This window comes from Triticum urartu, chromosome 5A (genome assembly GCF_056163025.1).
Source record: "Triticum urartu cultivar PI428250 chromosome 5A, HENAU_Tu73, whole genome shotgun sequence".
NCBI lineage: Eukaryota > Viridiplantae > Streptophyta > Magnoliopsida > Poales > Poaceae > Triticum > Triticum urartu.
In genome coordinates this window covers 647,955,570-647,977,047 of record NC_141877.1, presented here as the reverse complement: position 1 = coordinate 647,977,047, position 21,478 = coordinate 647,955,570, and the positions used below count along the sequence as shown (strand labels likewise).

The following is a 21,478-nucleotide window of genomic DNA, read 5'->3' as shown; positions in this document are numbered from 1 at the left end:
TGTTCGCGGAGCGAACGGCGGCCGAAGCCGTTGGCCGCCGCCTCGTCTCCGGGGAAGCGTTTCGCCATGGCGACGGGCTCGGGAGAGGTAGAGAGATAGAGGGAGGGGCTGGGCGGCGGCGCTCGAGAGAGGTAGGGAGAGGGAGGGGCTGGGCGTCGGCGAGGGGCGGGGCTGGTGTGGGCACAGGCGAGTGCAGGCCACCGGCTATATAGCCGCGCCGCACCCGTGTGTACGCGTGCGAGGGAGGGGAGGCATCGGCGCGCCGTCCCGTGACGCGCCGCCCGTGAGGAATCAATGGCAAGGCTGACCGGCGGCAGCCTTGGCGTTGATTCCCCGCGGGAACCGAGGCCGTTGGGGGAAGACGATGCGCCGTGTCGCTGACGCGGCTGGCCTGCGGCTTTTTCGCGCCAAAACAGCTCGCCCCGGCGCCCCCGGGCGCCCCCCAGCGCGCCGGGTTTGGCCTGGGTCCGCCGGCGCTGTTTTCGGCCCAGGCCGGCGAAAATCGGGCTCCTGGTGGCGCGACTGGGCCGTTTTTTTGCGCCGGCACCAAAAAATCGCCTGAGGAGGCCTTCCTGGGGGCGCGGCTGGAGATGCCTTTATGATCAGATAAGAACGAGAAAGAGGATATAGGAAGAAGGGGACAGAATAGCTACACAATCAGGAAACTACAGTCACACCAAGAAGACAAACTGCAGGTCAGTACTCTCGCAATCTTCTTCAAATAGTTCTTCCAGTACAAGAAGATCAACACCTAAGAGCATCATCAAAACATGTCTAGAACACCAATAGTTCAGAAAAATGTAGCACTGTAAATTAAGGTAACTGTATATTGTAAAATCTATTCCAGGTCACTGTAAAATACAACAATCACAACCTTTATGGTACTGCTGTAAATTACAGAAGTTATAGGATTGTAAATCTTCGAACAGGGTAGTGTAAATTCAAGCAGAAGGTCACTGTAAATTCAAACAATCAAAAAAATTATAGTGCTGTAAATTATAGAAGCTACAGGACACTAAATCCATCATCAGGTTAGTCATCAATTAACTATAATTTACTACGAAAACAAAAACAAGTAGACTTCTTTGAGTACTACAGTACAGTAAAATCCATCATAGCAATTCAAAAAATTCTAGTAGCTACAGGGAAGTTATTCGATCGTCGTGCATTGTAAATTCATCATGAAGAAACGGTAAAGTAAACACAAACTTTTAGGATGCACTCTAAACTGGACAGTATTACATGTTAATCAAAAACAAAACAAAATAAATTTCTAAAGGACGAACAAAATGAACTTCTTCACTGACTTCACTCAACATACATAGACAAACAAATCGGAAAAATATATCACTTCACTTGCATGACTTCACCCAACATACATAGACAAACAAGTCAAAAACAATATAGGGGACAATGAGGTGCTTCACTTGCATGACTTCACCAACATACATGGAAAAACTCTGAACCACAACCCTTAAATATGATTCTTCTACTGCATGTAGGGGCTTGACTCCACCCAACATACAAAGATAGAAGGTCAGCATGTGCATCATTCAAGGCGGCCAAATATTGCAAAGGACATGGAATTTATATACACTGAAGATGAACCTTCTCTCAATGTAAGTAAAAAAGCAACTACTTCTTCACAAGGATACAATTTTGTAAGTAGCAAAACATACTTTTATTTGAGTGAAACAATATTGAAAGTACTAAAAATATAAAGGGTCATTATTGAAGGAAAAAATATATTCCTATGAGAATTTCTTGATGAAAAATTTGTAACACAACACCCTTGCTTTACTACCGGCCGCCAACTCCGCCAACCCAAACATCTTACTCCTGCTAGCAACGTCACTGGACATGGTGAGGGTGAAAACTCTGTCACATGCTCAAGGGTTATATGATTGGCATTGCTAGTTGAAGGTTATCTACATGGCTTAGAATCGTTATTCTAACCTGAAACAGCAAGATAAACATACCTATATAGGCCTTGGAGAGACTACGTATTGTTGCCAGTGTTTGATGAAGCTTCAGATTAAATTACTATGTATTATATGCTTAATTTTATTAGTGTATGCTTGATTTTCTTACAATCAAGGGAAAATGTAGTAATATAATCTGAAGCTTCATGAAACAGCAGGAGTACTACAAAGCTGAAGGTCCCTGCCTGTAGAATCTAATGCATGTACAATAAGCAATGCCTTTTTTTGACCTCCTCTTGTACAGAAAATCGTTCCCCAGACTGTACCACCATAGTCAAGAAGCTAGAGTATTTCGCTCTGAAGGACCAAGGTGATTCGATGCACGATCGTCATGCCAATCACCCCTGAGTAATGTTGTTGTGGTGTGTCCGGTATCAGGTTATCTGTTGCAAGAGGTTGCAAGTCCACCGAAGCAGTGGCAGAACCAGTATCTTGGTCCGTCTCAGAATCACCCAACTGAGACAGACGGGCTGACGCTGGCCCACACACCAGTTCTCTCCACTCTCTACCACTTCAAGGGCAATTTGGAATTTATCAGCAATTTCAGAAGCACCAAAACTACCAGAATATGAACTCTATGGTACGAGTAAAGCAGAGCTGGCGAATCATGTTTTAGCCCCTTTCTCCGAACTTCAACTCCTAACTGATAGTGACCCGATGCTTGAAATGTAGAATAACAATTTTCAGTCATTATTAGATAAGTTAAGAAGATTGGAGGGCCTCTGTATTTGAGAAATGCACAAAGCCGTAGTAGCCAGTACAAGATTTACAAAGTATCAATGGGAACACGTAGGTTCATAGAATTGTATGAATGTGAAGACATATCGAAGTAAAAAACAATTACGAGCAACAGATTCATACTTCGAGCCAAGACAAACAGATTTTTTAAGTGATTGTTTAGTAATTTGAGAAATGACAAGCAATGAGCATGTGAATATCAAGACTACCTCCTAGATTTGATTGTCAGTGTACTCTCCTAGAGGTCAAGGTTGTTTCTCACAGATCAATCGAACATTGATGATGGCCAATCTAGAAATCAGATCGTACAACCCAATGGTGCCAATGTCGACGATGTCTACTATTATCTAACTGATAGTAGGACACATGATACAGAAAAGGGCATGCATGAGAGTTGATTTACCACTACATATTCTACCAAAAATACCTGTCTGCATACCTTGGAGTATATCTCACGTGCATCATTATTAAAAAGTTAATGACATGAGCTACTTAGTAATATTTTGTTGTTGATCTGGCAAATCACTGAATCAAACAGTTCATTTGCCCATGAGTTTAGATTTCTGGCAATTTACTCACAAGGGGAAAAAAGGTGCAGCTTCTTTAGAACATGCCAACACAAAAATGTAAATACGTAACAGAAGTGTGCAAGAGGGAAAATAGATGATGGTATTTACATGGAGGTTATGGAGCTGAATTTCTCCCTCTGATGGCCAGTTATTAGATACCCAATCTTCAGACATTGAAAGAGAGGCCTCTGTTATGCTTCTTGTTGGGAAGATTTGCCCTGAAGTAAGAAGGCAGAGAGATTAAAAGTTAGGAACACAACTTCGCACAGGGCTTAATCCATGTTTTGAAATCATTCATCTATCTCTTAAAAAACATCACTTTCTCTATAGACAATGTAAACTAAAACTAATGACAATTATTTTCAGCAGACCAAGAAAGAACAATGGTTTGCCAAGAAATACTAATGAAACTAACAATTACCATTGTACGTTCTAGCATATTAGGAATTTCATTTCATTTACCATGTAGTACAAAACCTAAGTATTGTCTGGAAACATATACGTCAAATAAATATAGTGGAAAGGACCACAACAACATACCTGCAGGAGAGCCACAACTTGAGCAGCAAATTGCAAAAGAACTTAGTTTGCTTGAGGAAATATCACATGTTAAAATCTCCATGGTTCCCTAGATGCATAAACATCATCACCCTGCAGGCAAACATGACTTGCCAAAGCGGATCAGACTACAACATCCAAACTTACCAATAAATCGAGGAAATGTGAAAACATCAACGCTGTTATGGCAAGCACGACTACCACTTTAGAAATTTGAGCTTTAGTCATGTCGCTGCATATTTGGAACATCATAATGTTATTCCTACTGAACCTTGTGTTAGCCATTTGAATAATTACAACTAAAATGATATGTGACCTTCTATATTCCTTTTGTAAATGTAATACTGTAACGAATTCTATATCTGGCTAAATTGACTACCTAATGTCCATGCTTATATAGCACAAAAAGTGAAGATTAATGTCCACGCTTATACAGCCCACCTTTCCCCATACAAGGATGTACACGATTATTTTGTTTCTGAAAATATTGTTGACAGTGTATACACACAACCTCAAATTCTCAGCTGGGAAAAAACAAACCTAATCATCACTGAACTATTGTGCTTCTTTTGCATCACATCTCCATGAAGAATCTGCCACCGTGGTGGATGGGGAACTCCCATGGGGTGCTACATCTGCATCTGCAGCAGAGGATAGGAAGAGAAGGTGAGGTGTAGAGGTGACAGATCCCGGCCAAGAAAGAAGGAGGGACGAACTTGGGGCCGCCGGAGATGCGCCGACGAAGCCTTGGCCGAAACCCTAGCCACGGGGGTGGGGTTGCGAGCGGGCGGTAGAGGCCGGAAGCGGAGAATCTGTCCGGAGGGGAGGGAGGCGCAGACCGTGGGGAGCTCGGGAGCGTGCTGCGCGTCGCCGGAGCTCGCCGGAAGTGGCCAGCATGGGTGGTGGCGGCGGCGAGGACTTCGTGGGCGAGAGGGAGAGGAGGCGAGCCCGTGTGTGTGGTCGTGTCTGTTTTTTTTCTTTGCAAATCTGATCGGACGGTGGGTTGAATCGCACAAACTACAGGGACTCTTTTGCAAGAACGAAACATTTTCTTTGATAGTCACTTAAAAACGGACTGCGGGTTGATTTCTCAGAAACGGGGGGACTTTTTTGCAAAAAGCCTAACGACGGACGACCCGAAGCAATTGCTGCTTTATTAGTAGGGAAAGAGAAAGATTAATTAAAATACGAACGCGATCCAGTAAAAAAAACAGTGTGCGTCCAGCGGCCGTAACGATTTTTTTCCAAGAATTAACTGAAGTCCAGCGGCATTTCTGTAAAAAAAAAAAAGCTATACGCACAGCTCACAATGCGGCCGCAGCCACTGACATGTGACCCAACAAACACGCTGGCATGCCACACTGGCACTTGGTACGGCAGCATACGTCCAGAGACACCGTATTTAAACGTTTAGACAAGTTACGACACTACTTTTGTGTATTTTCAAGTTTAGGCACCGAACTGACCACCAGGCAAGTTAGGGCACCTGTAGTGTATTGCGTCACTATCCAAGTCTCCTTCATCCCTCCTTCCACATGCAGCGCGAGAAGGAATAACAAGCCTCCGAAACCCCGCCTCTTCTGAATCTGTACGAGAGAGGGGCGATCAGATTTTTGGGTAGCGCACTTACGCGACTGCTGGCAGGGACGACTTTGCCAATGATGACTTTTTTTCCCGATCTCGGCAACCTCTTCATCAATAACATGGCTGACAACATCAACGCCAACGGTTCTGCTCCCGCCGCATCGTATGTGATATTGTCCTCTGTGTTCAGATCGTGCTAGAATTTCTATTCCTGGCTTGTGGCTTAGATACGATCTATTCATCTACTGTACTAATCCATATGATTAGTTTAATCTTTGTTATACCGTCATGATTTATTTATTGTTTGTTTGGATTAAATCTCGTAGCAATTTTCTCACATATTCAACAATCCAAAAACTTGATTATATGCAATTTACTTCGAGTGGTTTTGCTGCACATATGAAGCCGCCTACCTTCAAGGGGGTGCAATATAAGAGGTGGCGCACGAGAGCAGTTTACTGGTTTCAAACCATGTACTGCTAATGATGCCACTAAGGGCAAGCCTGAGGGCGATCTTAATCCTGCACAACAGAAAGGTTTTGAGAAGATCGATACCCTCTTTAAGGGCGTCCTTCTGAGTGTTCTTGACGATTCCAATGTGAATTCGTATATGTCGTTTGACAACGACAAGGACATGTGTGTTGCGCTCGAGGCCAAGCTTGAGACCTCGGGCGCTGGCAGCGAGCTGTATGTTATGGAGCAATTTTATGACTACAAGATAACTGATAAGCGCTCTATTGTTCAGTAGGCTCATGAGATACAGTCGCTCACAAAGGAAGTTGAGTACTTCAAGTGTGTGTTGCCGGACAAATTTGTTACCGTAGGCATCTTTGCCAAGCTTGCACCTGCTTTGTATTATTAAATAATATATTTCAATGCGTATTTAAAAAATGTTTAGCATTTATTCGAAAAATGTTCAAAATAGGTATTTGAGAAAAGTTTTATCATCTATTTGAAAATGTTAAAGGTGTATAAAAACCTTTTTACATGAATAAAAAATGTACAGTGTGTAGACATAAAAAACAATATTTGAAAAATGTAAATCATGTTTTTAAAATAGTTAAACATGTATAGTAAATGTTTGTGATGTCTATGAAAAATGTACAAATGTGCACGAAGACTATAATCATGTGTTGAAAATCTCTATCTCTATCTCTACTTACTTAAAAAGAACGTAAGATTTTTGTTTCACCTTTCTTACCATCACTCCTTCGTCCAACCTTTCCCGTATAATAATCAACCACCTTAATTTACTTATCTTCTGGATTGATTCCAGTTTAATTTACTTACCAAACTTTTGATCAAAACATAAGGTAAATCACGGGCAGAATTTAATTAATATTTATTTACACAATTGCATACCATGGGCAGGTAAATCACTTCTGATCAAAATATAAGTTAAATCACCGACATAATTTAACGAGTATTTATGGCATAATATGGGTAGATGAACACAGCATAACATAATACAATATTTATATCCCATTGCAACGCACGGGCATAGTTCTAGTAAAAAGAAAATAAGTTAAAAGCAAAATAATAGATAAAAACAAAGAAAACCAAATGAAGAAGAGTAAAAAAATGTAAAACGGTAAAATCATAGAAAACCGCTGCAGATAGTGAAAAAGTATTAAAACACGAAGAAGAAGAAGAAGAAAACTCACGCGCCACAACTATAGTAATGGGTTGCCCAGCTGCGCGCTCACGAGATGCGAGACAGAGCTACTTCTTGCATTGTGCGAGGCATAGCTCCCACCTCCACCATCAGCCTAGGTTGAGGAGATTTTTGGATTGAGCCCTTCATACTTGGAAGCAGAGAGTACATGAGAAGATTTTTGGATTGATGGGCAGCACCATTTGCCCTTCTCCTAGCAAAAGCAAAGATAAGATAATTGGAATCTCTCAATAGTATTCGAGAGAAATGATGATCTTTGCCCTCGTGAAACACGCGCGCGCGCGCACAGACATTGATGACAACATCAGCAGCCGTACCCATCTCAAAGTTAAGAAAAAAAGGGTCACATGACATGCACGCAGGGCAATCGCGAACGATCAGCCCAGAATCCCGGCCACATCTGCACTACACACCGTCACCGTGCCGTTTATTTATGCACTTCCACTGTACTATACCCTGAAATAGTTGACATTTTGTCGAATCAATCATGGTTAAACTTGCCTCGTTTCCGCGAACAGCACATGGAACCGTGCCCAGAGCCAGAAGAGCAACCATGAAGTAACGTGCATGGCGCAGATCTCAATTGACCTATAACGTGCTACACGGCCATGAACACATAAACAATCCACAGTAGAGTATACGTTTAGTTTAGCAGCTTTAGCCAAGTGTCAGGACGTGCAGCTCCTGGGTGCTTATAAATAGCATCGCTCTGCTCCTTCCTATGCACATCACAGATCACACCACATAGTCAGATCTTCACATCACATTCTTCTACTCCAATCAACATGGCTCCAGGTTCAGCCACCCTCGCTCTCAAAGCGGCCGCTGTCGCCTCCATCCTCGCCATGCTGGTCCCGCCCTCCCTGGGACGCTGTCCGTCGCTCGGCCCAGAGCCACCGGTGCCGGCTCCGGCGCCGGGGCTGGGGCAGGCGATGCGGTGCGACGACTGTGGCCCGCACTGCATCTCGACGTGCAGAGCCTCCGTCCCCCCGAAATGCAGCAAGCCCTGCGGCGCTCCGAGCTGCGACGAGTGCAGGTCCGCCGCGTTCGACAAGTGCCGCAGGGCCGACTGCGCCGGCGCCAGCTGCGACGACTGCGACGGCGAAGCGACCCGATCGTGCTACGACTCTTGCTCCAACAGCTCTGCGTGCGCGGACTGCACCAGGGCTGCCAGCAAGCAGTGCTCGGCGGACTGCAACAGCCACTGCGCCGCCACCTGCGTGTGAAGAGAATCAAAAGAGGGCAACATGCCGTCGTCTATCGTACGTGTGCATCCGTTTCGTGGTTCAATCGTTTCTAGTCGTGGAGGCATAATGTGCGGAGGTCGTTGGTTGTCATAACGCACTGCCTTAGGGCATCTTCAGCCGTTGGCCCCCCAGGGGCAAAAAATCGCCCCATGAGGGCGCACCGGCGCTAAACCGCGCACTGGGGGGTGATGTCCCCCAGTCGCGGCGCCTACGGTTAATCAAAAAAGTTAAATACAGCGCAAAAACGACTCAAATTTAACGTAAATATCGGCGAGTTCGTTCAAACTTAAACATATTTTACAAAAAAAGGAAAAAACTACCGCGGGCTACCCCGCCGTCTCTCTCGCCGCCCGCCCACGCGGTTGTAGAACCGCGTGTAGTCACCGCCGTCGTCGTCGTCGTCGCCGCCCCCGCCTACGCCTCCGCCGTCCCTGCTGCATCCCTCCCCTGGTTGGCGCGGCGGGTTGGACGGTCCGGGGGCGTCTCGTCGTCGTCGCTGTCGAGGACCACGACGCCGTGCTCGTCCTCGCGCCCACGCTTGCGGGCGGCGATCTCCTCCAGGGCCCGGCGCTGCCGGACCATCTCGTCGCGGAGGTAGTCGTCCCGCGCCCACCGCAGGGCGTCCTCGTCGGAGAAGCCGCGCCGGGCTATCTCCTCGTACTCCGCGGGGAGGCCGGGCTCCGGCTTGGGCTTGACGAGGACGAAGCGGCCGGTGGGTGGGGAGGCGTTGGCGCCGATGCGGACGCCGGAGCTGCGGGTGCGCGTGCTGACCGGCGTGCCCTGGGACTCCGGCTTGACGGGGCAGAGGCAGGGCGAGCCGCCGGACGAGGAGGAGGACCCCCCGGTCTCCATGCGCCTCGGGGTCCAGGAGCTTCCCCGGCGGCGTGAGAAGGAAGGGGGGCGGGGTACTCGAGGCGCGGCGTGTTGCCGCCCTCGATGTACTCGAGGACGGCCTCCAACGTGCGCCCGGGCACGCCCCACCACCGACGCCGGCCGACGGCGTTGAGCCTGCCGGAGGGCTCGACGCCGTTGGTGGCCTCGAGCTGCTCAGCGTGACGGCGGCGGAAGTAGGGCTCCCAGAGCGGGCTGTCGGGGACGTATCGTGGCCCCTCCCTCGCCGCACGCGGCAGGGACGAGCGGATGCGTGCGATCTCCGCACGCCGCGCTGCGTTGGTGGGTATCGGGGGCACCGGCACGCCGCCGGCGCTGATCCTCCACGCCCCGGGTACCCGCATGTCCAGCGGGACCGGGTACTCGGCCTTGAAAAGGAGGCGAGCCTCGCTCTCGTGAAGATGGCGGCGGCCGAATCCGTTCGCCGCCGCGCCGTCGCCTGGGAAGCGCTCGGCCATGGGTGCTGGAGACGGCGAGAGAGAGGAGAAGGAGGAATGACGACAGCGAGAGAGAGGCGAGGGAGGAACGACGACGGCGAGAGAGTACGAGTCACCGAGTGCTCTGGGGCGCGTCTTATATAGGCCGAGGTGCCGCCCGTGCGCGAGCTGCCATGAGTACGCGTGGCGGGCGAGGGAGGGCGAGGGACGCGCGTCATCCGGTCTTCACTGCGCCGCCCGTGAGGCATCAATGGCGCAGGCTGACCGGCGCGGCAGCTTTGGCATTGATTCGCCGCGGGAAACGAGGCGATGAGGACGACGAAGGGCCGAGAAGAGGCTAGAGTCGCTGACGCGGCGGGCCCGCGGCTGTTTCGCGCCAAAACAGTTCGCCCCGGCGCCCCCGGGCGCCCCCCAGCGCGCCGGGTTTGGCCTGGGTCCGCCGGCGCTGTTTTCGGTCCAAGCCGGCGAAAATCGGGTTCTTGAGGACGCGACTGGGCCGATTTTTCGGCACCGGCGCAAAAAAAACGCCTGGGGAGGCCTTACCGGGGGCGCGGCTGGAGATGCCCTTATGTTCACTCACGGTCATAAGATACCTATAGTTGCTACTACTCGGCACTACTAATTTCTGATTTGAAATAAAACAATCCGGTTCAGTGCGTTTGTCATGTGCTCGTGTATAGTTACCGGATTTAGTTTTCTGTATCATAAGCATAACATAGTACTAATAACCATGAAAAATAGATCCGCACTAACATAGTAACCATGCTATGTTAAAAATAGATCCATATGTATCTTCAGATTTACTAGATGATTTTAGATTTTGATCTCCGAGCAACCCTAGCAGAGTCGGCATATTGGCATATGAAGTGCGCTCCACAATGTTTTTGAAGGTTGTGCCCAAAATGAGGGCCGCCATACCGCGGACTCTATATTTTTCGTTCTAGCATGGGGCTCTCCGAGACCGAACGCCAGTTCAATATCCATGTCCTTTCTTTTTGCTCGACAGTAGGCAATTATTGGAACAAGATTTGGCCGTCCACTTCATGAATGTCATGTGAGATGGAATGGTTTGCTTTGGTGCTTAATGAATGTCCTAATCTATCATATCTAGCTTGCTCGGTTTGCCTAAGCAATAAGTTTTGTTATTTTTCACATATACTATTAAATACCCTAGATTTATTTGATGGAACATTTCTCTTCAAGCACGTTGGAGGGTGATTTAATGGTAAAAAGAGTTGACAATGATGCTCTATGTCTATGAGGATCCTAAAGAGTATGTTCCGCTAGCACAAAATATTTATGCCCCATGACAAGGCAATTACCTAGTAAAAATAAAAAAAATCATAGTGACACCAGAACAATTTTTGTATTAAATATAAACAAATTATAAGTTCACACATATGACTGAACCACAAGGAGCATGTGGAGTGCCTACACGAAAATGCAATGTAAATGTAGCACAAATTAAGAAGGGCCAGCATGCATGGTAGGGATTCAATTCATGATGCACACAGCGTGGCAGGGAATGGAGGGGTTTAAGCTCCAGGATAGCTGTAACGCGTGGCGCTCAAGTTGAGCTCGCCGTCTGGCTTCCACCATTGCTCGAGCCCGTGGGCGTCGCAGTCGCTGGAGTTCTTCACCAGCATGGCCGAAGGCAGGAGATGCGGCCGCTCCTTGTCGGCGCCGACCAAGGAGAAGAGCATGTCACGGTACGACAGCGTCATCGCCGACCGGGCCACCCCGCGGAAGCGCTCCTGAATCAGCTGCCGCTGCTGGAAGTAGTCGATGAAGCCCAGGCAGACGACGTCCCTGTCGTGCACGTACAGCCGCGGCGCCCACGGGGCCAGCCTCTGGAACAGCGCCTCCATGCGCTTCCGGTGGGGGCTGAGGACCAGCCCGAGGCCGGCCTTCAAGACGTAGCTGGTGGCGTACAGGTCCCTCTTCCCCACCTCCGTCGGCCGCAGCGCGTTGATCACCGGCGCGGGCGACACCTGCGGCGGGTTGAAGAGGAAGGTCGGGAGGCTCACCCCATTCTCCGCCATCATCCTCCGCCCCACGTCCAGCGCCAGGGACGCTCCGAGGGAGTGGCCAGTGAGCCACACGGGGCTGCAGCCGGCGCCGAGGAGCGCCTCGACCTCCGTGCGCGCGCGCTCGGAGCGCTTGCACCGGGGCAGGGTGTTGGCCATGACCTTGAGGTCGAGCCACAGGTCCTTGAACGGGTCGGGGTGCTTCAGCATGGTCCCTCGCAGGGCGACGACGTACTGCGGAGCCGACGGGTGCCGGCGGGCGCCCGCCGGCGGCACGTGCTCGTAGATGGCGCCGAAGATGAACTTGTGCTCCCCCTTACGGTCGCAGTCGTCCTTGAGCACCTTGACGATGCGGAAGTGGAAGGTCTCCCACCACGCCGGCGCCAGCGCCTCCCCCACCAGCAGCCTGCATGTGTTCCTGTCGTCCTCGAGGATGTAGGTGCCTTTGACGATGCAGGCGGCGATGCACCGGCGGTGCTCCTCATTGTCCCTGTACACATTACGAATTTATGATGAACATAAACTAGCGACTCAGCGTACAGCTGCAAGCACGACCCCAAACGACTTAAAGGCCAGCGAGGGCATGGAACATGCGTACTGACCAGTCAATCATCGTCGTCGTCGTCGCTAAAGAACGGACGCCGCCGGCTCCGGGCATCATATGCGTCGGTCCGGATAGATGAAAGCGGTCGTCGGCGTCGGCGTCCATCTTTGAAGCTGTTGGTCAATGCATGCGTTCGATCGAACTAGCTAGCTAGCCAGAGGAGGCGGACGCAGCTGTTTCTGCTCTCTCTCAAGTGTATATGACAATACGTCCGTGTTTGGTTGTTGTGTTTTTGCTCACATCCGATGCGTTGCACATATGTAGTGTGTACTATACAGTTTGGTTCTGTTGACATCAGCTGCTAATTGATCAACGATGCTTCATCCAAGTTGCGGTGGTATATCAAAAGTCAAAACCAGGGGCGACGGACCTTGACTTATTCTACGCTTCCATCGTCATCACCATAGGCAATGAGGCTCGCGCTCCTAATTAAGGACATTGCTCCGCCAAGCTCATCTACGAACAATGGTGCTTTCATGGCTCTTCAACATTAAGCTTCCGGTGCATTGGTCCTTCGACCACATTCGTGAGATCGTCTCCCATTGGCCAGCTGCACAAAGACATTAAGGACAACATCACTTGGAAGCATACGGCTAGTGGGCATTCCTTGGCGGCCTCTGCTTACAAGACAGACACAATTCCTCAAAGCCATCAGATCTGTCATGAGTTCCACTGTGTAGAAGGCTGAAGGCTTGGGCACCCCGCCCCAAGGCGAATTATTTTGCTTGGTTGTCCATCGAAAATCGTATTTGGACCGCCGAAAGATTGGCCAAATTGTGGATTATATGCCCACTTTGCAAACACAAGATGAAAGTGCCGACCACCTATTCTTCAAATGCCGATCACGCTTCGGCTTTGAGGCATGATCAAGGAATTGTTAGAAATTTAAGCCTCCTTTGGTTTAAAGGAATTTTATAGGAATTCTAGAGGATAGGATTCTTATAGGATTTTTTTCTTTAGAGCCCTTTGGTTCATAGGAATGGATTCCTATTCCTACATAGAATTGATTCCTATCCTCCATATTTCATAGGAAAATAAAAAAAAGCCTAGACTCAATGGAAAAATTCCTTTGGTGTCAACCAAATGACATCTTGTTTCCTATTCCTACTCATAGGATTTGAGATACATATCATCTCATTTCCTACAAAATTCCTATTCCTATGATAATCCTATCCTATGAACCAAAAGAGGCCTAGGGGTTTGTGGTCTACCCCCTAGAGATGGCTTCAACTTGTGCATATTGACACCATCGCATGGTACTTGAAGCGTTCCATTAAGGAGTGCTGGTTCCACATGTCCAACATTAACACCCCGAATAGAAAGGCCATAGCCTCACTCACCATGCTCACCTCATGGACGATTTGGGATGAGAGAAATGCTCGTGTCTTTCGGCACAAGACTGCTCCCCTGACTATTTTACTTGCCAACATCAAGCATTTCTTTGGGTGGCCGTGTGTGCGAAAAAGTTGGGTATAATCATGTCGAGAGAGTAACGATCTAGTTGTAATTTGAATTTTTTTCTCAACGCACTCTATTATCACTCTTAATTAATAGATGAGGCAAATCTTTTGACCCTGTTTAAAAAAATGATGGGCGGCAATGTTAGGATGTCGTTTGTAGCCAGGTCGGCTGCGAGCATTTGGTGGTTAGCTATTATTTTCCAAGCCGGGCAGGTTGTAATCTTGGTTTTTGCCTGTTTTTTTCCTAATTAACATGTTAATCGTATTCTTCTCATCTTAATGAATAAAAATGATAAACAGTTTGCCTCATTTAAACAAATCCTTGAGATATTTTTAAAATGTGTGGTCCTTGTATACAACATATATATATATATGGACAATTATGGCAAAAGATTGTCCGAGAATAATGTCGTTTCGTGTAGTAATATGGCTGAGTTCAAGTTAAAAAAACGTTACAGTTCTCTCTCTCTCTCTGAGAGAGAGAGAGACACAGAGAGAGAGAGAGAGAGAGAGCGAGCTATTTAACTGATAGAAACCGATAGAGCGTTGACGAGGAATGCACATTGGACCTTATATATTCTTTTGTTGGATTATTAACTTGTTCTATACAAATGCATACGTGAACGTGCACTCCAGTGACCCAGTCATACAAGGTGTCCAATGCCGGCATTTTGTTCGGTTGACTTTGCTCAAGTTGGGTTGCTCAAAGTTGATATAAAAGTTGGGTTGCGAAAGAATCAAAAGTCACTCCCCCACTAGTGGAGCATACTTGATTTGCCGATGAATAATATTTTTAGACTAGTGTGCTCTAATCCATAGTACTTGGCTACCGTGAAGTTTTTGCCCTTTATCCATTGGCCAAGACAAACCTAAGTCTTGAAGAACCAATGTTTCAATATTAGTGCCAATTGCATAACAAATACACAATCAAGAGCCGGTCTCATACTCCATCCACCACTAGTGCAGCATCGTACCGTTCGAAACCCCTATCACACACGATTTAGTAAATCCTCAACGTGCGTAGTAGGTGTGCGATTGGGGAGATATCATCGCACACGCTATATAAAAATGTGTGTGATGGGTCGCAAACAGTTTAAGAAATGAAACATGCGCGCGCGGTGTAGGGATCGGATCTATCACACATGCATGCTCTACAATAGCACACTTTTTTCGATGTAACTATCATCGGACACGTTTCTTTTCTTATCCAGGAACCATGTGCGGTATTTGTGGCTTGGTGCTTATCACACCCGGTTGATACAAAAGAAATGAATGCGATGATGAGGATGGCCAGATCGAGCTTAATTATTGGTGCCTATCACACACGGTTGATACAAAGGAAACGGGTGTGATGATAAGGATGATCAAATTAAAGCTTAACTGCTGGTGCCTATCACACACGGTTGATACAAAGGAAACAAGTGTGATGATGAGGATGATCGGAGCTTAATTTCAGCGAGGCACGGGACAAAGGCAATTCGGTTGGACTCCTTACGAAAAAGGCAAGTTTGCCGAGTTGTTTTTGTCATGCACTCGAAAAAGCCTTTTTTGCCGAGTGTAAAAAATGGGAACTCAGCAAACAATGCTGGTGCCTCATGTCGCAGGTGTTTTCCTAGTGTTGCACTCGAGTGCAGGCCGAAGGCTTTGCAGAGTCTTGCATTCGCCAAACAAATTTAGCAAAACTAAAAAAGGCACACCAGCAGGCCATGGCACAACACCGTTAGCGGAGCTCGTGCTCGACCGCGGCTTGGACATCGGCGAGCCAGCCCGGGTACCAGACGTGGTGGTCTTCCAATGCGGCTCTGCAACAAGACTGAGCACATAGCTTTGGCAGACGGCCCAAAGCCCAGCGATGGGTGGGCGACCCCGCTTGATGTTGACGAGGAAGCCACATCGGGACGCTGGGGCTCGATGGAGGCGGCCATGATGGGTTGAGGTTACTCGCTGAGGAGGGTGGCGACGCTGTCGTGGGGAAGGTGGAGGATCATGTGGACATCGTGGCGAAGGAGCGCTGGGTCACAGGCCAGGCGATGCAGTGCACCTCCCGAGCAGCCTTGTTGATTTCATAGGTGACCTGCTCGAGTGTCCACTGGGGATCCTTGACCTATTCACCAACGATGATAACAAGGAGGGAGATGGAAGAGGAGGTGAGGAGCGGGTGTGGACAAAACTTTATTAGATTTGACCAGGTCCCACGACTTTGGAGTCGGCTGATATGAAATACAAACAATCCCATCTCTCACAAATCAAGTAAATTACAAAACAGATATGTGGTGGAGACAATGGATGCTAGGGCTCGTCCTTGATGCTTTCGAGTTTCCAGCAGGTAGAAGGGGATCTAGCCGCAGTTAAGAGGGGCTCTGGGTGGCTCTAGCTGAGGGTCTTGTCCCGACAATATGAACATGGGCGCTGGCGCTCTAGCTCGACGTCAGGTGCATCCTGATAGGGGCGTGGAGGCCGAGGGAGAGAGAGAGAGAGAGAGAGTGTGTGTGTGTGTGTGTGTGTGTAAAAGACTCATAAACATCACAACTCAATGGATAATGGATTCAAATATTTCAAATAACTCCTTGTTTTTCTTCAAAATAAATTGAATATGAGATCATGCTATTTGTAGTCCATACAAATATAATGGAGATCAACGTGGTGTGGTTGTGGACGCACTATATATACAATGAACAAGCATGGAGCCAAGGGTAGGGGTTGTTGCTCTGCTGCTAGGGCGGCAACCCAGCCGTGGAAGAACAACGCCGGCCACCGTTGGCCCATCCACTCTTTGTTGTAGTCGTCCGCAGGCACATATCCACCACCAAAGCTCCATCTTGTGCACCCCGACGTCCTCTGTGTGGTCGGTTGGAGAGAGAAAAGAGAGAGAGATGACGAGGAAGGGGGTGAGTGGATGACCCATGTCCACCCCAACAAATTGTACACGTAGGCATGCCATGTCAGCTCAACGGGTGGGCCCAATAGATTAGTTTTGCTGTCTTTGTGGTTAGGGACGGGCCTAGGAATGTTATAGAAGCGGGTCAATGATAAGATGTAAAATCTTGAAGGGGGCAAACACAATAATTTAGCCTATTTTGAGCTAATAGCAGGTTGTTTGACAACAAAATTCGGCCCCAGTTCGATGGTTCTACGTGAGTTGCTCTTAGGGCATGTACAACCGTCTAGACAAGTCCTGTATGTAATACCATGCCATGTCAAGCACGGACTGCAATATAGACACCGCGTGTAATGGTCTGTCTATTTAGTTGTCTATATAAGCCCTAAAATTAGGAGGGCGGCCGAGCCAAGGGAGTTAAATAGATTTGATTCCCAGAAGAAGCGAAAACTGTCAATTCTAGACACCCCCGTACAACAGGAAAAGGCCGTCGCTAAGGAGAGATTTTTACGAGATTCGACCGTCCTTAATTCTGTAGACGGACTGCCTCTTTCTCGTTGTTCTAAATTCCTAGCTGGCATGAGTTATAGACGGCTGACTAATCAGCGTTGTGCATGCCCTTTAAAGTGGTATATGCCACGTCACCCCAATAAGTGGACCCAACTGGTCACTTTCACTGTTTTTGCGAACTCAACGACGATCAATGTTAACCATTAGACTCAAATTCGATGGTTCTAAGTGAGCTGTTTTTAAAGTGGTATCGATCTGTTACTCTATCCCCGTATGGTGTATGGTTTTGTGCAAGGGTGGAGCCAGAAATTTTATAAAGCCTGGGCAAGTTTAAGCCTAACCATAAATCTAAAAATTAATATCGGGATTATGAACCACTTTTTTTATTCTTGATACCGGTCTCTTTCCGATAGAGACCAATAGAATCGGTTTAAAAAATTATTTTTGCCTTCCCCCATGTATTTAAATGAGTTTTAAATTCATATTCATTTATCAACATAATATATACTCCCTCCATTTCATAATGTAGTGCTTTCTCTATCCCCGTGCTTCAACTTTGACCGTAAATTTAACTATCAAGACCGATTGCGGCGGGAGCAAAAGTTATATCAGTGAATTCGTATTCGAAAGAAGTTTTTAATTATGTAACTTTTTTTCCCGCCGCAGTCGGTCTCGTTTATTAAATTTATGGTCAAAGTTCGATCTCGGAAAGCGCGGGCGCACTATATTTTAGAATGGAGGGAGTAGTATTTAACCTCGAAAGCACTTCCTGAGTCTAGGGGCGATGTTGTTTTAAAATATGTATACGTGTTCTACTTGACACTACCCAAACGTGTAGAAAAAAAAGTTTGGGGTCCAACAAAATATCCGGTAACTGATTGGTTTTCAACTTTTGGTTGACTAGTAAAAATACCTTGATTCTAACACACAACAGTTAACCACAAATCTATTTTAACAGTGAAGAAGTAATATATAGCCTGAATGACCAACTGTGCATGCTTTAACCTCTAAATTTAAACTCTTATAAGGTTGTGTTCGGCAGCCCTCCACTCCTCAAGGAACGGAGCGGACGGAGCATCGCTTTAGTTGCTTCATAAATTACAACTGGCTGCCGCTCCGCTCCGGAACGGAGTTGCGGAGCCGAAGGAAGTCCGAACAGGCTCTAAGTCTATCAATCTTCAAAAGTTAGCAATCTCACATAATCACAAAGGAGGGGATAAGAAGCCGCCAACCGAGGATGCAAGCCGTTCCTAGAAAGGATGTGCTTCGGAGCACACCGCCGGCCACTCGCGCACAGCCCAGGCCAGCCTCCACTCGCCTTCGTTCCGTCTCCAATCGACCCCAGAGTACCGCCATCTGCAACAGCCGAGCAGGCCACGTCGAGGGGAGGTGGATCGATCAACCGATCGTGGTCCTCTTTTTTTTTCTAGAAAAATATGGTGGTCTTTCCCGTGTGGAGTAAAGAACAGCGAGATTTCGAAGAACAGCCGATAGACGGCTTGCTAGGCCAGTAGCCGAATAGGCCTATAATCCCATGTCAATCATGTCCACCAAACCCATTTACTGAAGGAAAAGAAAGCCCATTACCTGATTACCCTACCACAACCACTTTGTGTAATTTACTCCTCCAAAGCGCACGCAACATTCGTCGCCATAGCAAGTCTGAGGTAAGCGAAGGCACAAACATATTCAGCTGAGCTCCAGGAAGCGCCGGGCCACGGGGTGCTTGGCCCCAGCCAGATCCGACGGCGCGAGCACCTCCACGACCTCGCCGTCGACGACGAGACAGACGAGGTCGGCGACGCGCTGGATCTGCTTCACGCTGTGCGAGACGATCACTGTCGTGAGGCCCCTCGTCTCCTTGAGCCGCACGATGGCCTCCTCGATGTTCTGCGTCGAAATCGGGTCCAGCGCGCTTGTCGGCTCGTCCAGCAGCAGCACCTCCGGGTCGTTGGCGAGGGTGCGGGCCAGGGCGACGCGCTGCCCCTGGCCGACGGACAGCTCCGACGCCGGCCTGGAGGACATGGCGGGGTCGAGGTCCGCCAGGCTCAGCAGGCTCTCCACCTCCGCTTCCGTGAGTTTCTTGCCCCGCAGCTGCGGCCCGTGCCGCACGTTGTCCGCCACCATCCCTGGAGCAGCACACAGAGAAGACAAACGGAATTCATTCATTCAGAGGCCTCTTATTCCTCTTGGATGCAATCAGAGTTCACATGTCAGTCAGCTAAAAGTCTGAAACTTCCTTTCTGTTCTAACAAATGAAAAAATTAGCGTTCTTAGCAATGTCTCTAAATGAATCAGCTTACAATGTCTCGCTAATAGCACGCGCTATAACGCGATATAACACACTAATAGCGTGTTTTAAGGGCCTCACTATTTTGTCATAGCACGTTATTTTTTTTCATTGGTTCTAACAAAGTCTACCTCCATCACATTGATAGCTGACATTATGCACGTGATATTCAAATGACACTAGCAAAGGGGTGCAATCGCGTAGCAAAATGGACGATCCGGTTGGACATGGACATTTTAAAGTCAATGTTCTCTCCACCAGTATGAAGTCATGGAAAATATGGGTGCCCAATGTCATTTTGAAAGCAAGATTCGGCTTAACTTTTTCAACGGATCAAGCACCCCGTGATAGCCTACCAATAGCATGCACCTCCCTCTCCTCTAAAGTAGGCTGGTTGTAATGGTGAGTATCATATACTAGTATCATGCATATAATACTACTGTATAATACTACATCCATAATGCATAGTATCATATGTTAGTACCATGGATGAATTCATTTATTGTCATGCATGACACATAGTAGCACAATATTTAATATGATATAGTATCATTTTATGATACTCAACCTTCTCTTTCTTTATTTAATTCTATGTCACCTCAACAAATTTGCTTACTATCTACTCTCTCTGTTCTCAAATATTTGTCTTTGTAGCGATTTCAACAAATGATTACATACGAAGCAAAATGAGTGAATCTACACTGTAAAATATGTCTCCATACATCCGTATGTTGTAACCATTTGAAATGTCTAGAAAGACAAATATTTGAAAACGGAGGGAGTATAATACTCCCATTACAACCAGCCCTATAAATAAACAACTGTCACTGCACTACCATGCATCATCATAATTAAATACGCCAAAGTTACGAGTAGGTTTTCAGATGACGTAGGATTATACATAGATCTGGGTTTGTCATTAAGTTCAAAGAACCTCAAACGATCTTCTAATAAAAAACCTGAAACCTCTCTCCAATCATCCCCGAACACTACTAGAATCTGGAATCACGGAACGATACTTTTGGCACAAGCAATCCGATTGTCTCAACTTTGTTACTGACCTTTGACAGGGACGTCGTCCCCCACTTTATCATCATCTCCCACTAATTTCCAACCATGGACTAATCAACCGATATACAATAATCAAGCCAAGATCGCAGCGGATCAGCTCTAATCAGTTCATGCTTTGAGGAAACCAATCCGAGCATTTCAATTCCGCCACAGAATTTCAGCAGCAAAGCATGCAGGGCCGTGACTGTGTAGTACAGGTACGTACCGTGGAACATGGCGGGGAGCTGGAAGAGCATGCCGACCTTGCGCCGGAGCGCGAGGACGTCCATGCCGCAGATGTCGGCGCCGTCGAGGGCCACGGCGCCGGGGGCGGGCTCCCAGAGGCGGTTGAGAGCGCGGAGCAGCGTGGACTTGCCGCCGCCGCTGGGGCCGATGACGCCCATCACCGCCCCGCGCGGCACGTCCAGGTCCACCCCGCGCAGGATCTCCTCGCCGCTCGCCTCCGACCGCCGCCGCAGCCCACGCACCCGTATCTTGGGCCCGTCGGCGACGTCCAGCAGATGCTCCCTGCTACTGTCATCTGTGCGTGCGCGCACGGCATGCAAGGCCGTGCGACTGGACGTAGGAGTCATGCATATATCTCGAATTTTCTCCGGTGAATCACAAGCTGAGCCCATCGGTCGTGGGAGAGAAGCTCGCGGCAGAGACAGGGTGAGAGTGAGCGCCGGGTGGAAATGGGAATGGTGTCCTATGCACAACGGCGGCGCCAGGACTCGAAACTATGTGAGGTCAAGCTTTAAATTTATATAAGCTAGTGGTTCAATCAGCATTGAAATAATTTGTCATTACAATAACCAGTACACTAGTACGTCACGGTAATCACCATGGTAAAGAAACGCTTCGGTAACACCTCCCACGATCATGAAAATCCTTTTCTTTTGCGGGTGACACGATCATGAAAATCTTGATAGGTACTCCGCAAATACGTAATCAAGGGATAAAAAGTCATCGCCAATT

At 47.9% G+C, this 21,478-nt stretch overlaps 3 protein-coding genes and 1 long non-coding RNA gene across 4 annotated transcripts; 1 reads left to right on the top strand and 3 right to left on the bottom strand.

Moving 5' to 3' along the window:
• Positions 1-597: 597 nt before the first annotated feature.
• LOC125506361 (uncharacterized) lies at positions 598-4,808 on the bottom strand. Its single transcript, XR_015603679.1, has 4 exons — positions 4,564-4,808; positions 4,388-4,488; positions 3,830-3,940; positions 598-3,507 (listed from the first exon to the last, which is right to left on the bottom strand). It is a non-coding gene; the product is annotated as an uncharacterized LOC125506361 (long non-coding RNA).
• Positions 4,809-7,851: 3,043 nt separating this feature from the next.
• On the top strand, positions 7,852-8,480 carry LOC147973741 (uncharacterized). Its single transcript, XM_087525081.1, has one exon. It carries the CDS (start codon positions 7,892-7,894, stop codon positions 8,330-8,332), a length of 441 nt encoding a protein of 146 aa, XP_087381207.1. The 5' UTR covers positions 7,852-7,891; the 3' UTR covers positions 8,333-8,480.
• A 2,548-nt stretch (positions 8,481-11,028) lies between these two features.
• On the bottom strand, positions 11,029-12,558 carry LOC125506360 (GDSL esterase/lipase At4g10955-like). The gene is made up of 2 exons (XM_048671190.2): positions 12,311-12,558; positions 11,029-12,198 (listed from the first exon to the last, which is right to left on the bottom strand). The coding sequence occupies exons 1-2, from the start codon at positions 12,415-12,417 to the stop codon at positions 11,217-11,219; spliced, it is 1,089 nt and encodes a 362-aa protein (XP_048527147.2). The 5' UTR covers positions 12,418-12,558; the 3' UTR covers positions 11,029-11,216.
• Positions 12,559-18,175: 5,617 nt separating this feature from the next.
• On the bottom strand, positions 18,176-21,219 carry LOC125506358 (protein STAR1). Its single transcript, XM_048671188.2, has 2 exons — positions 20,727-21,219; positions 18,176-19,289 (listed from the first exon to the last, which is right to left on the bottom strand). Exons 1-2 carry the CDS (start codon positions 21,136-21,138, stop codon positions 18,850-18,852), a joined length of 852 nt encoding a protein of 283 aa, XP_048527145.2. The 5' UTR covers positions 21,139-21,219; the 3' UTR covers positions 18,176-18,849.
• Between the last annotated feature and the right edge of the window lie 259 nt (positions 21,220-21,478).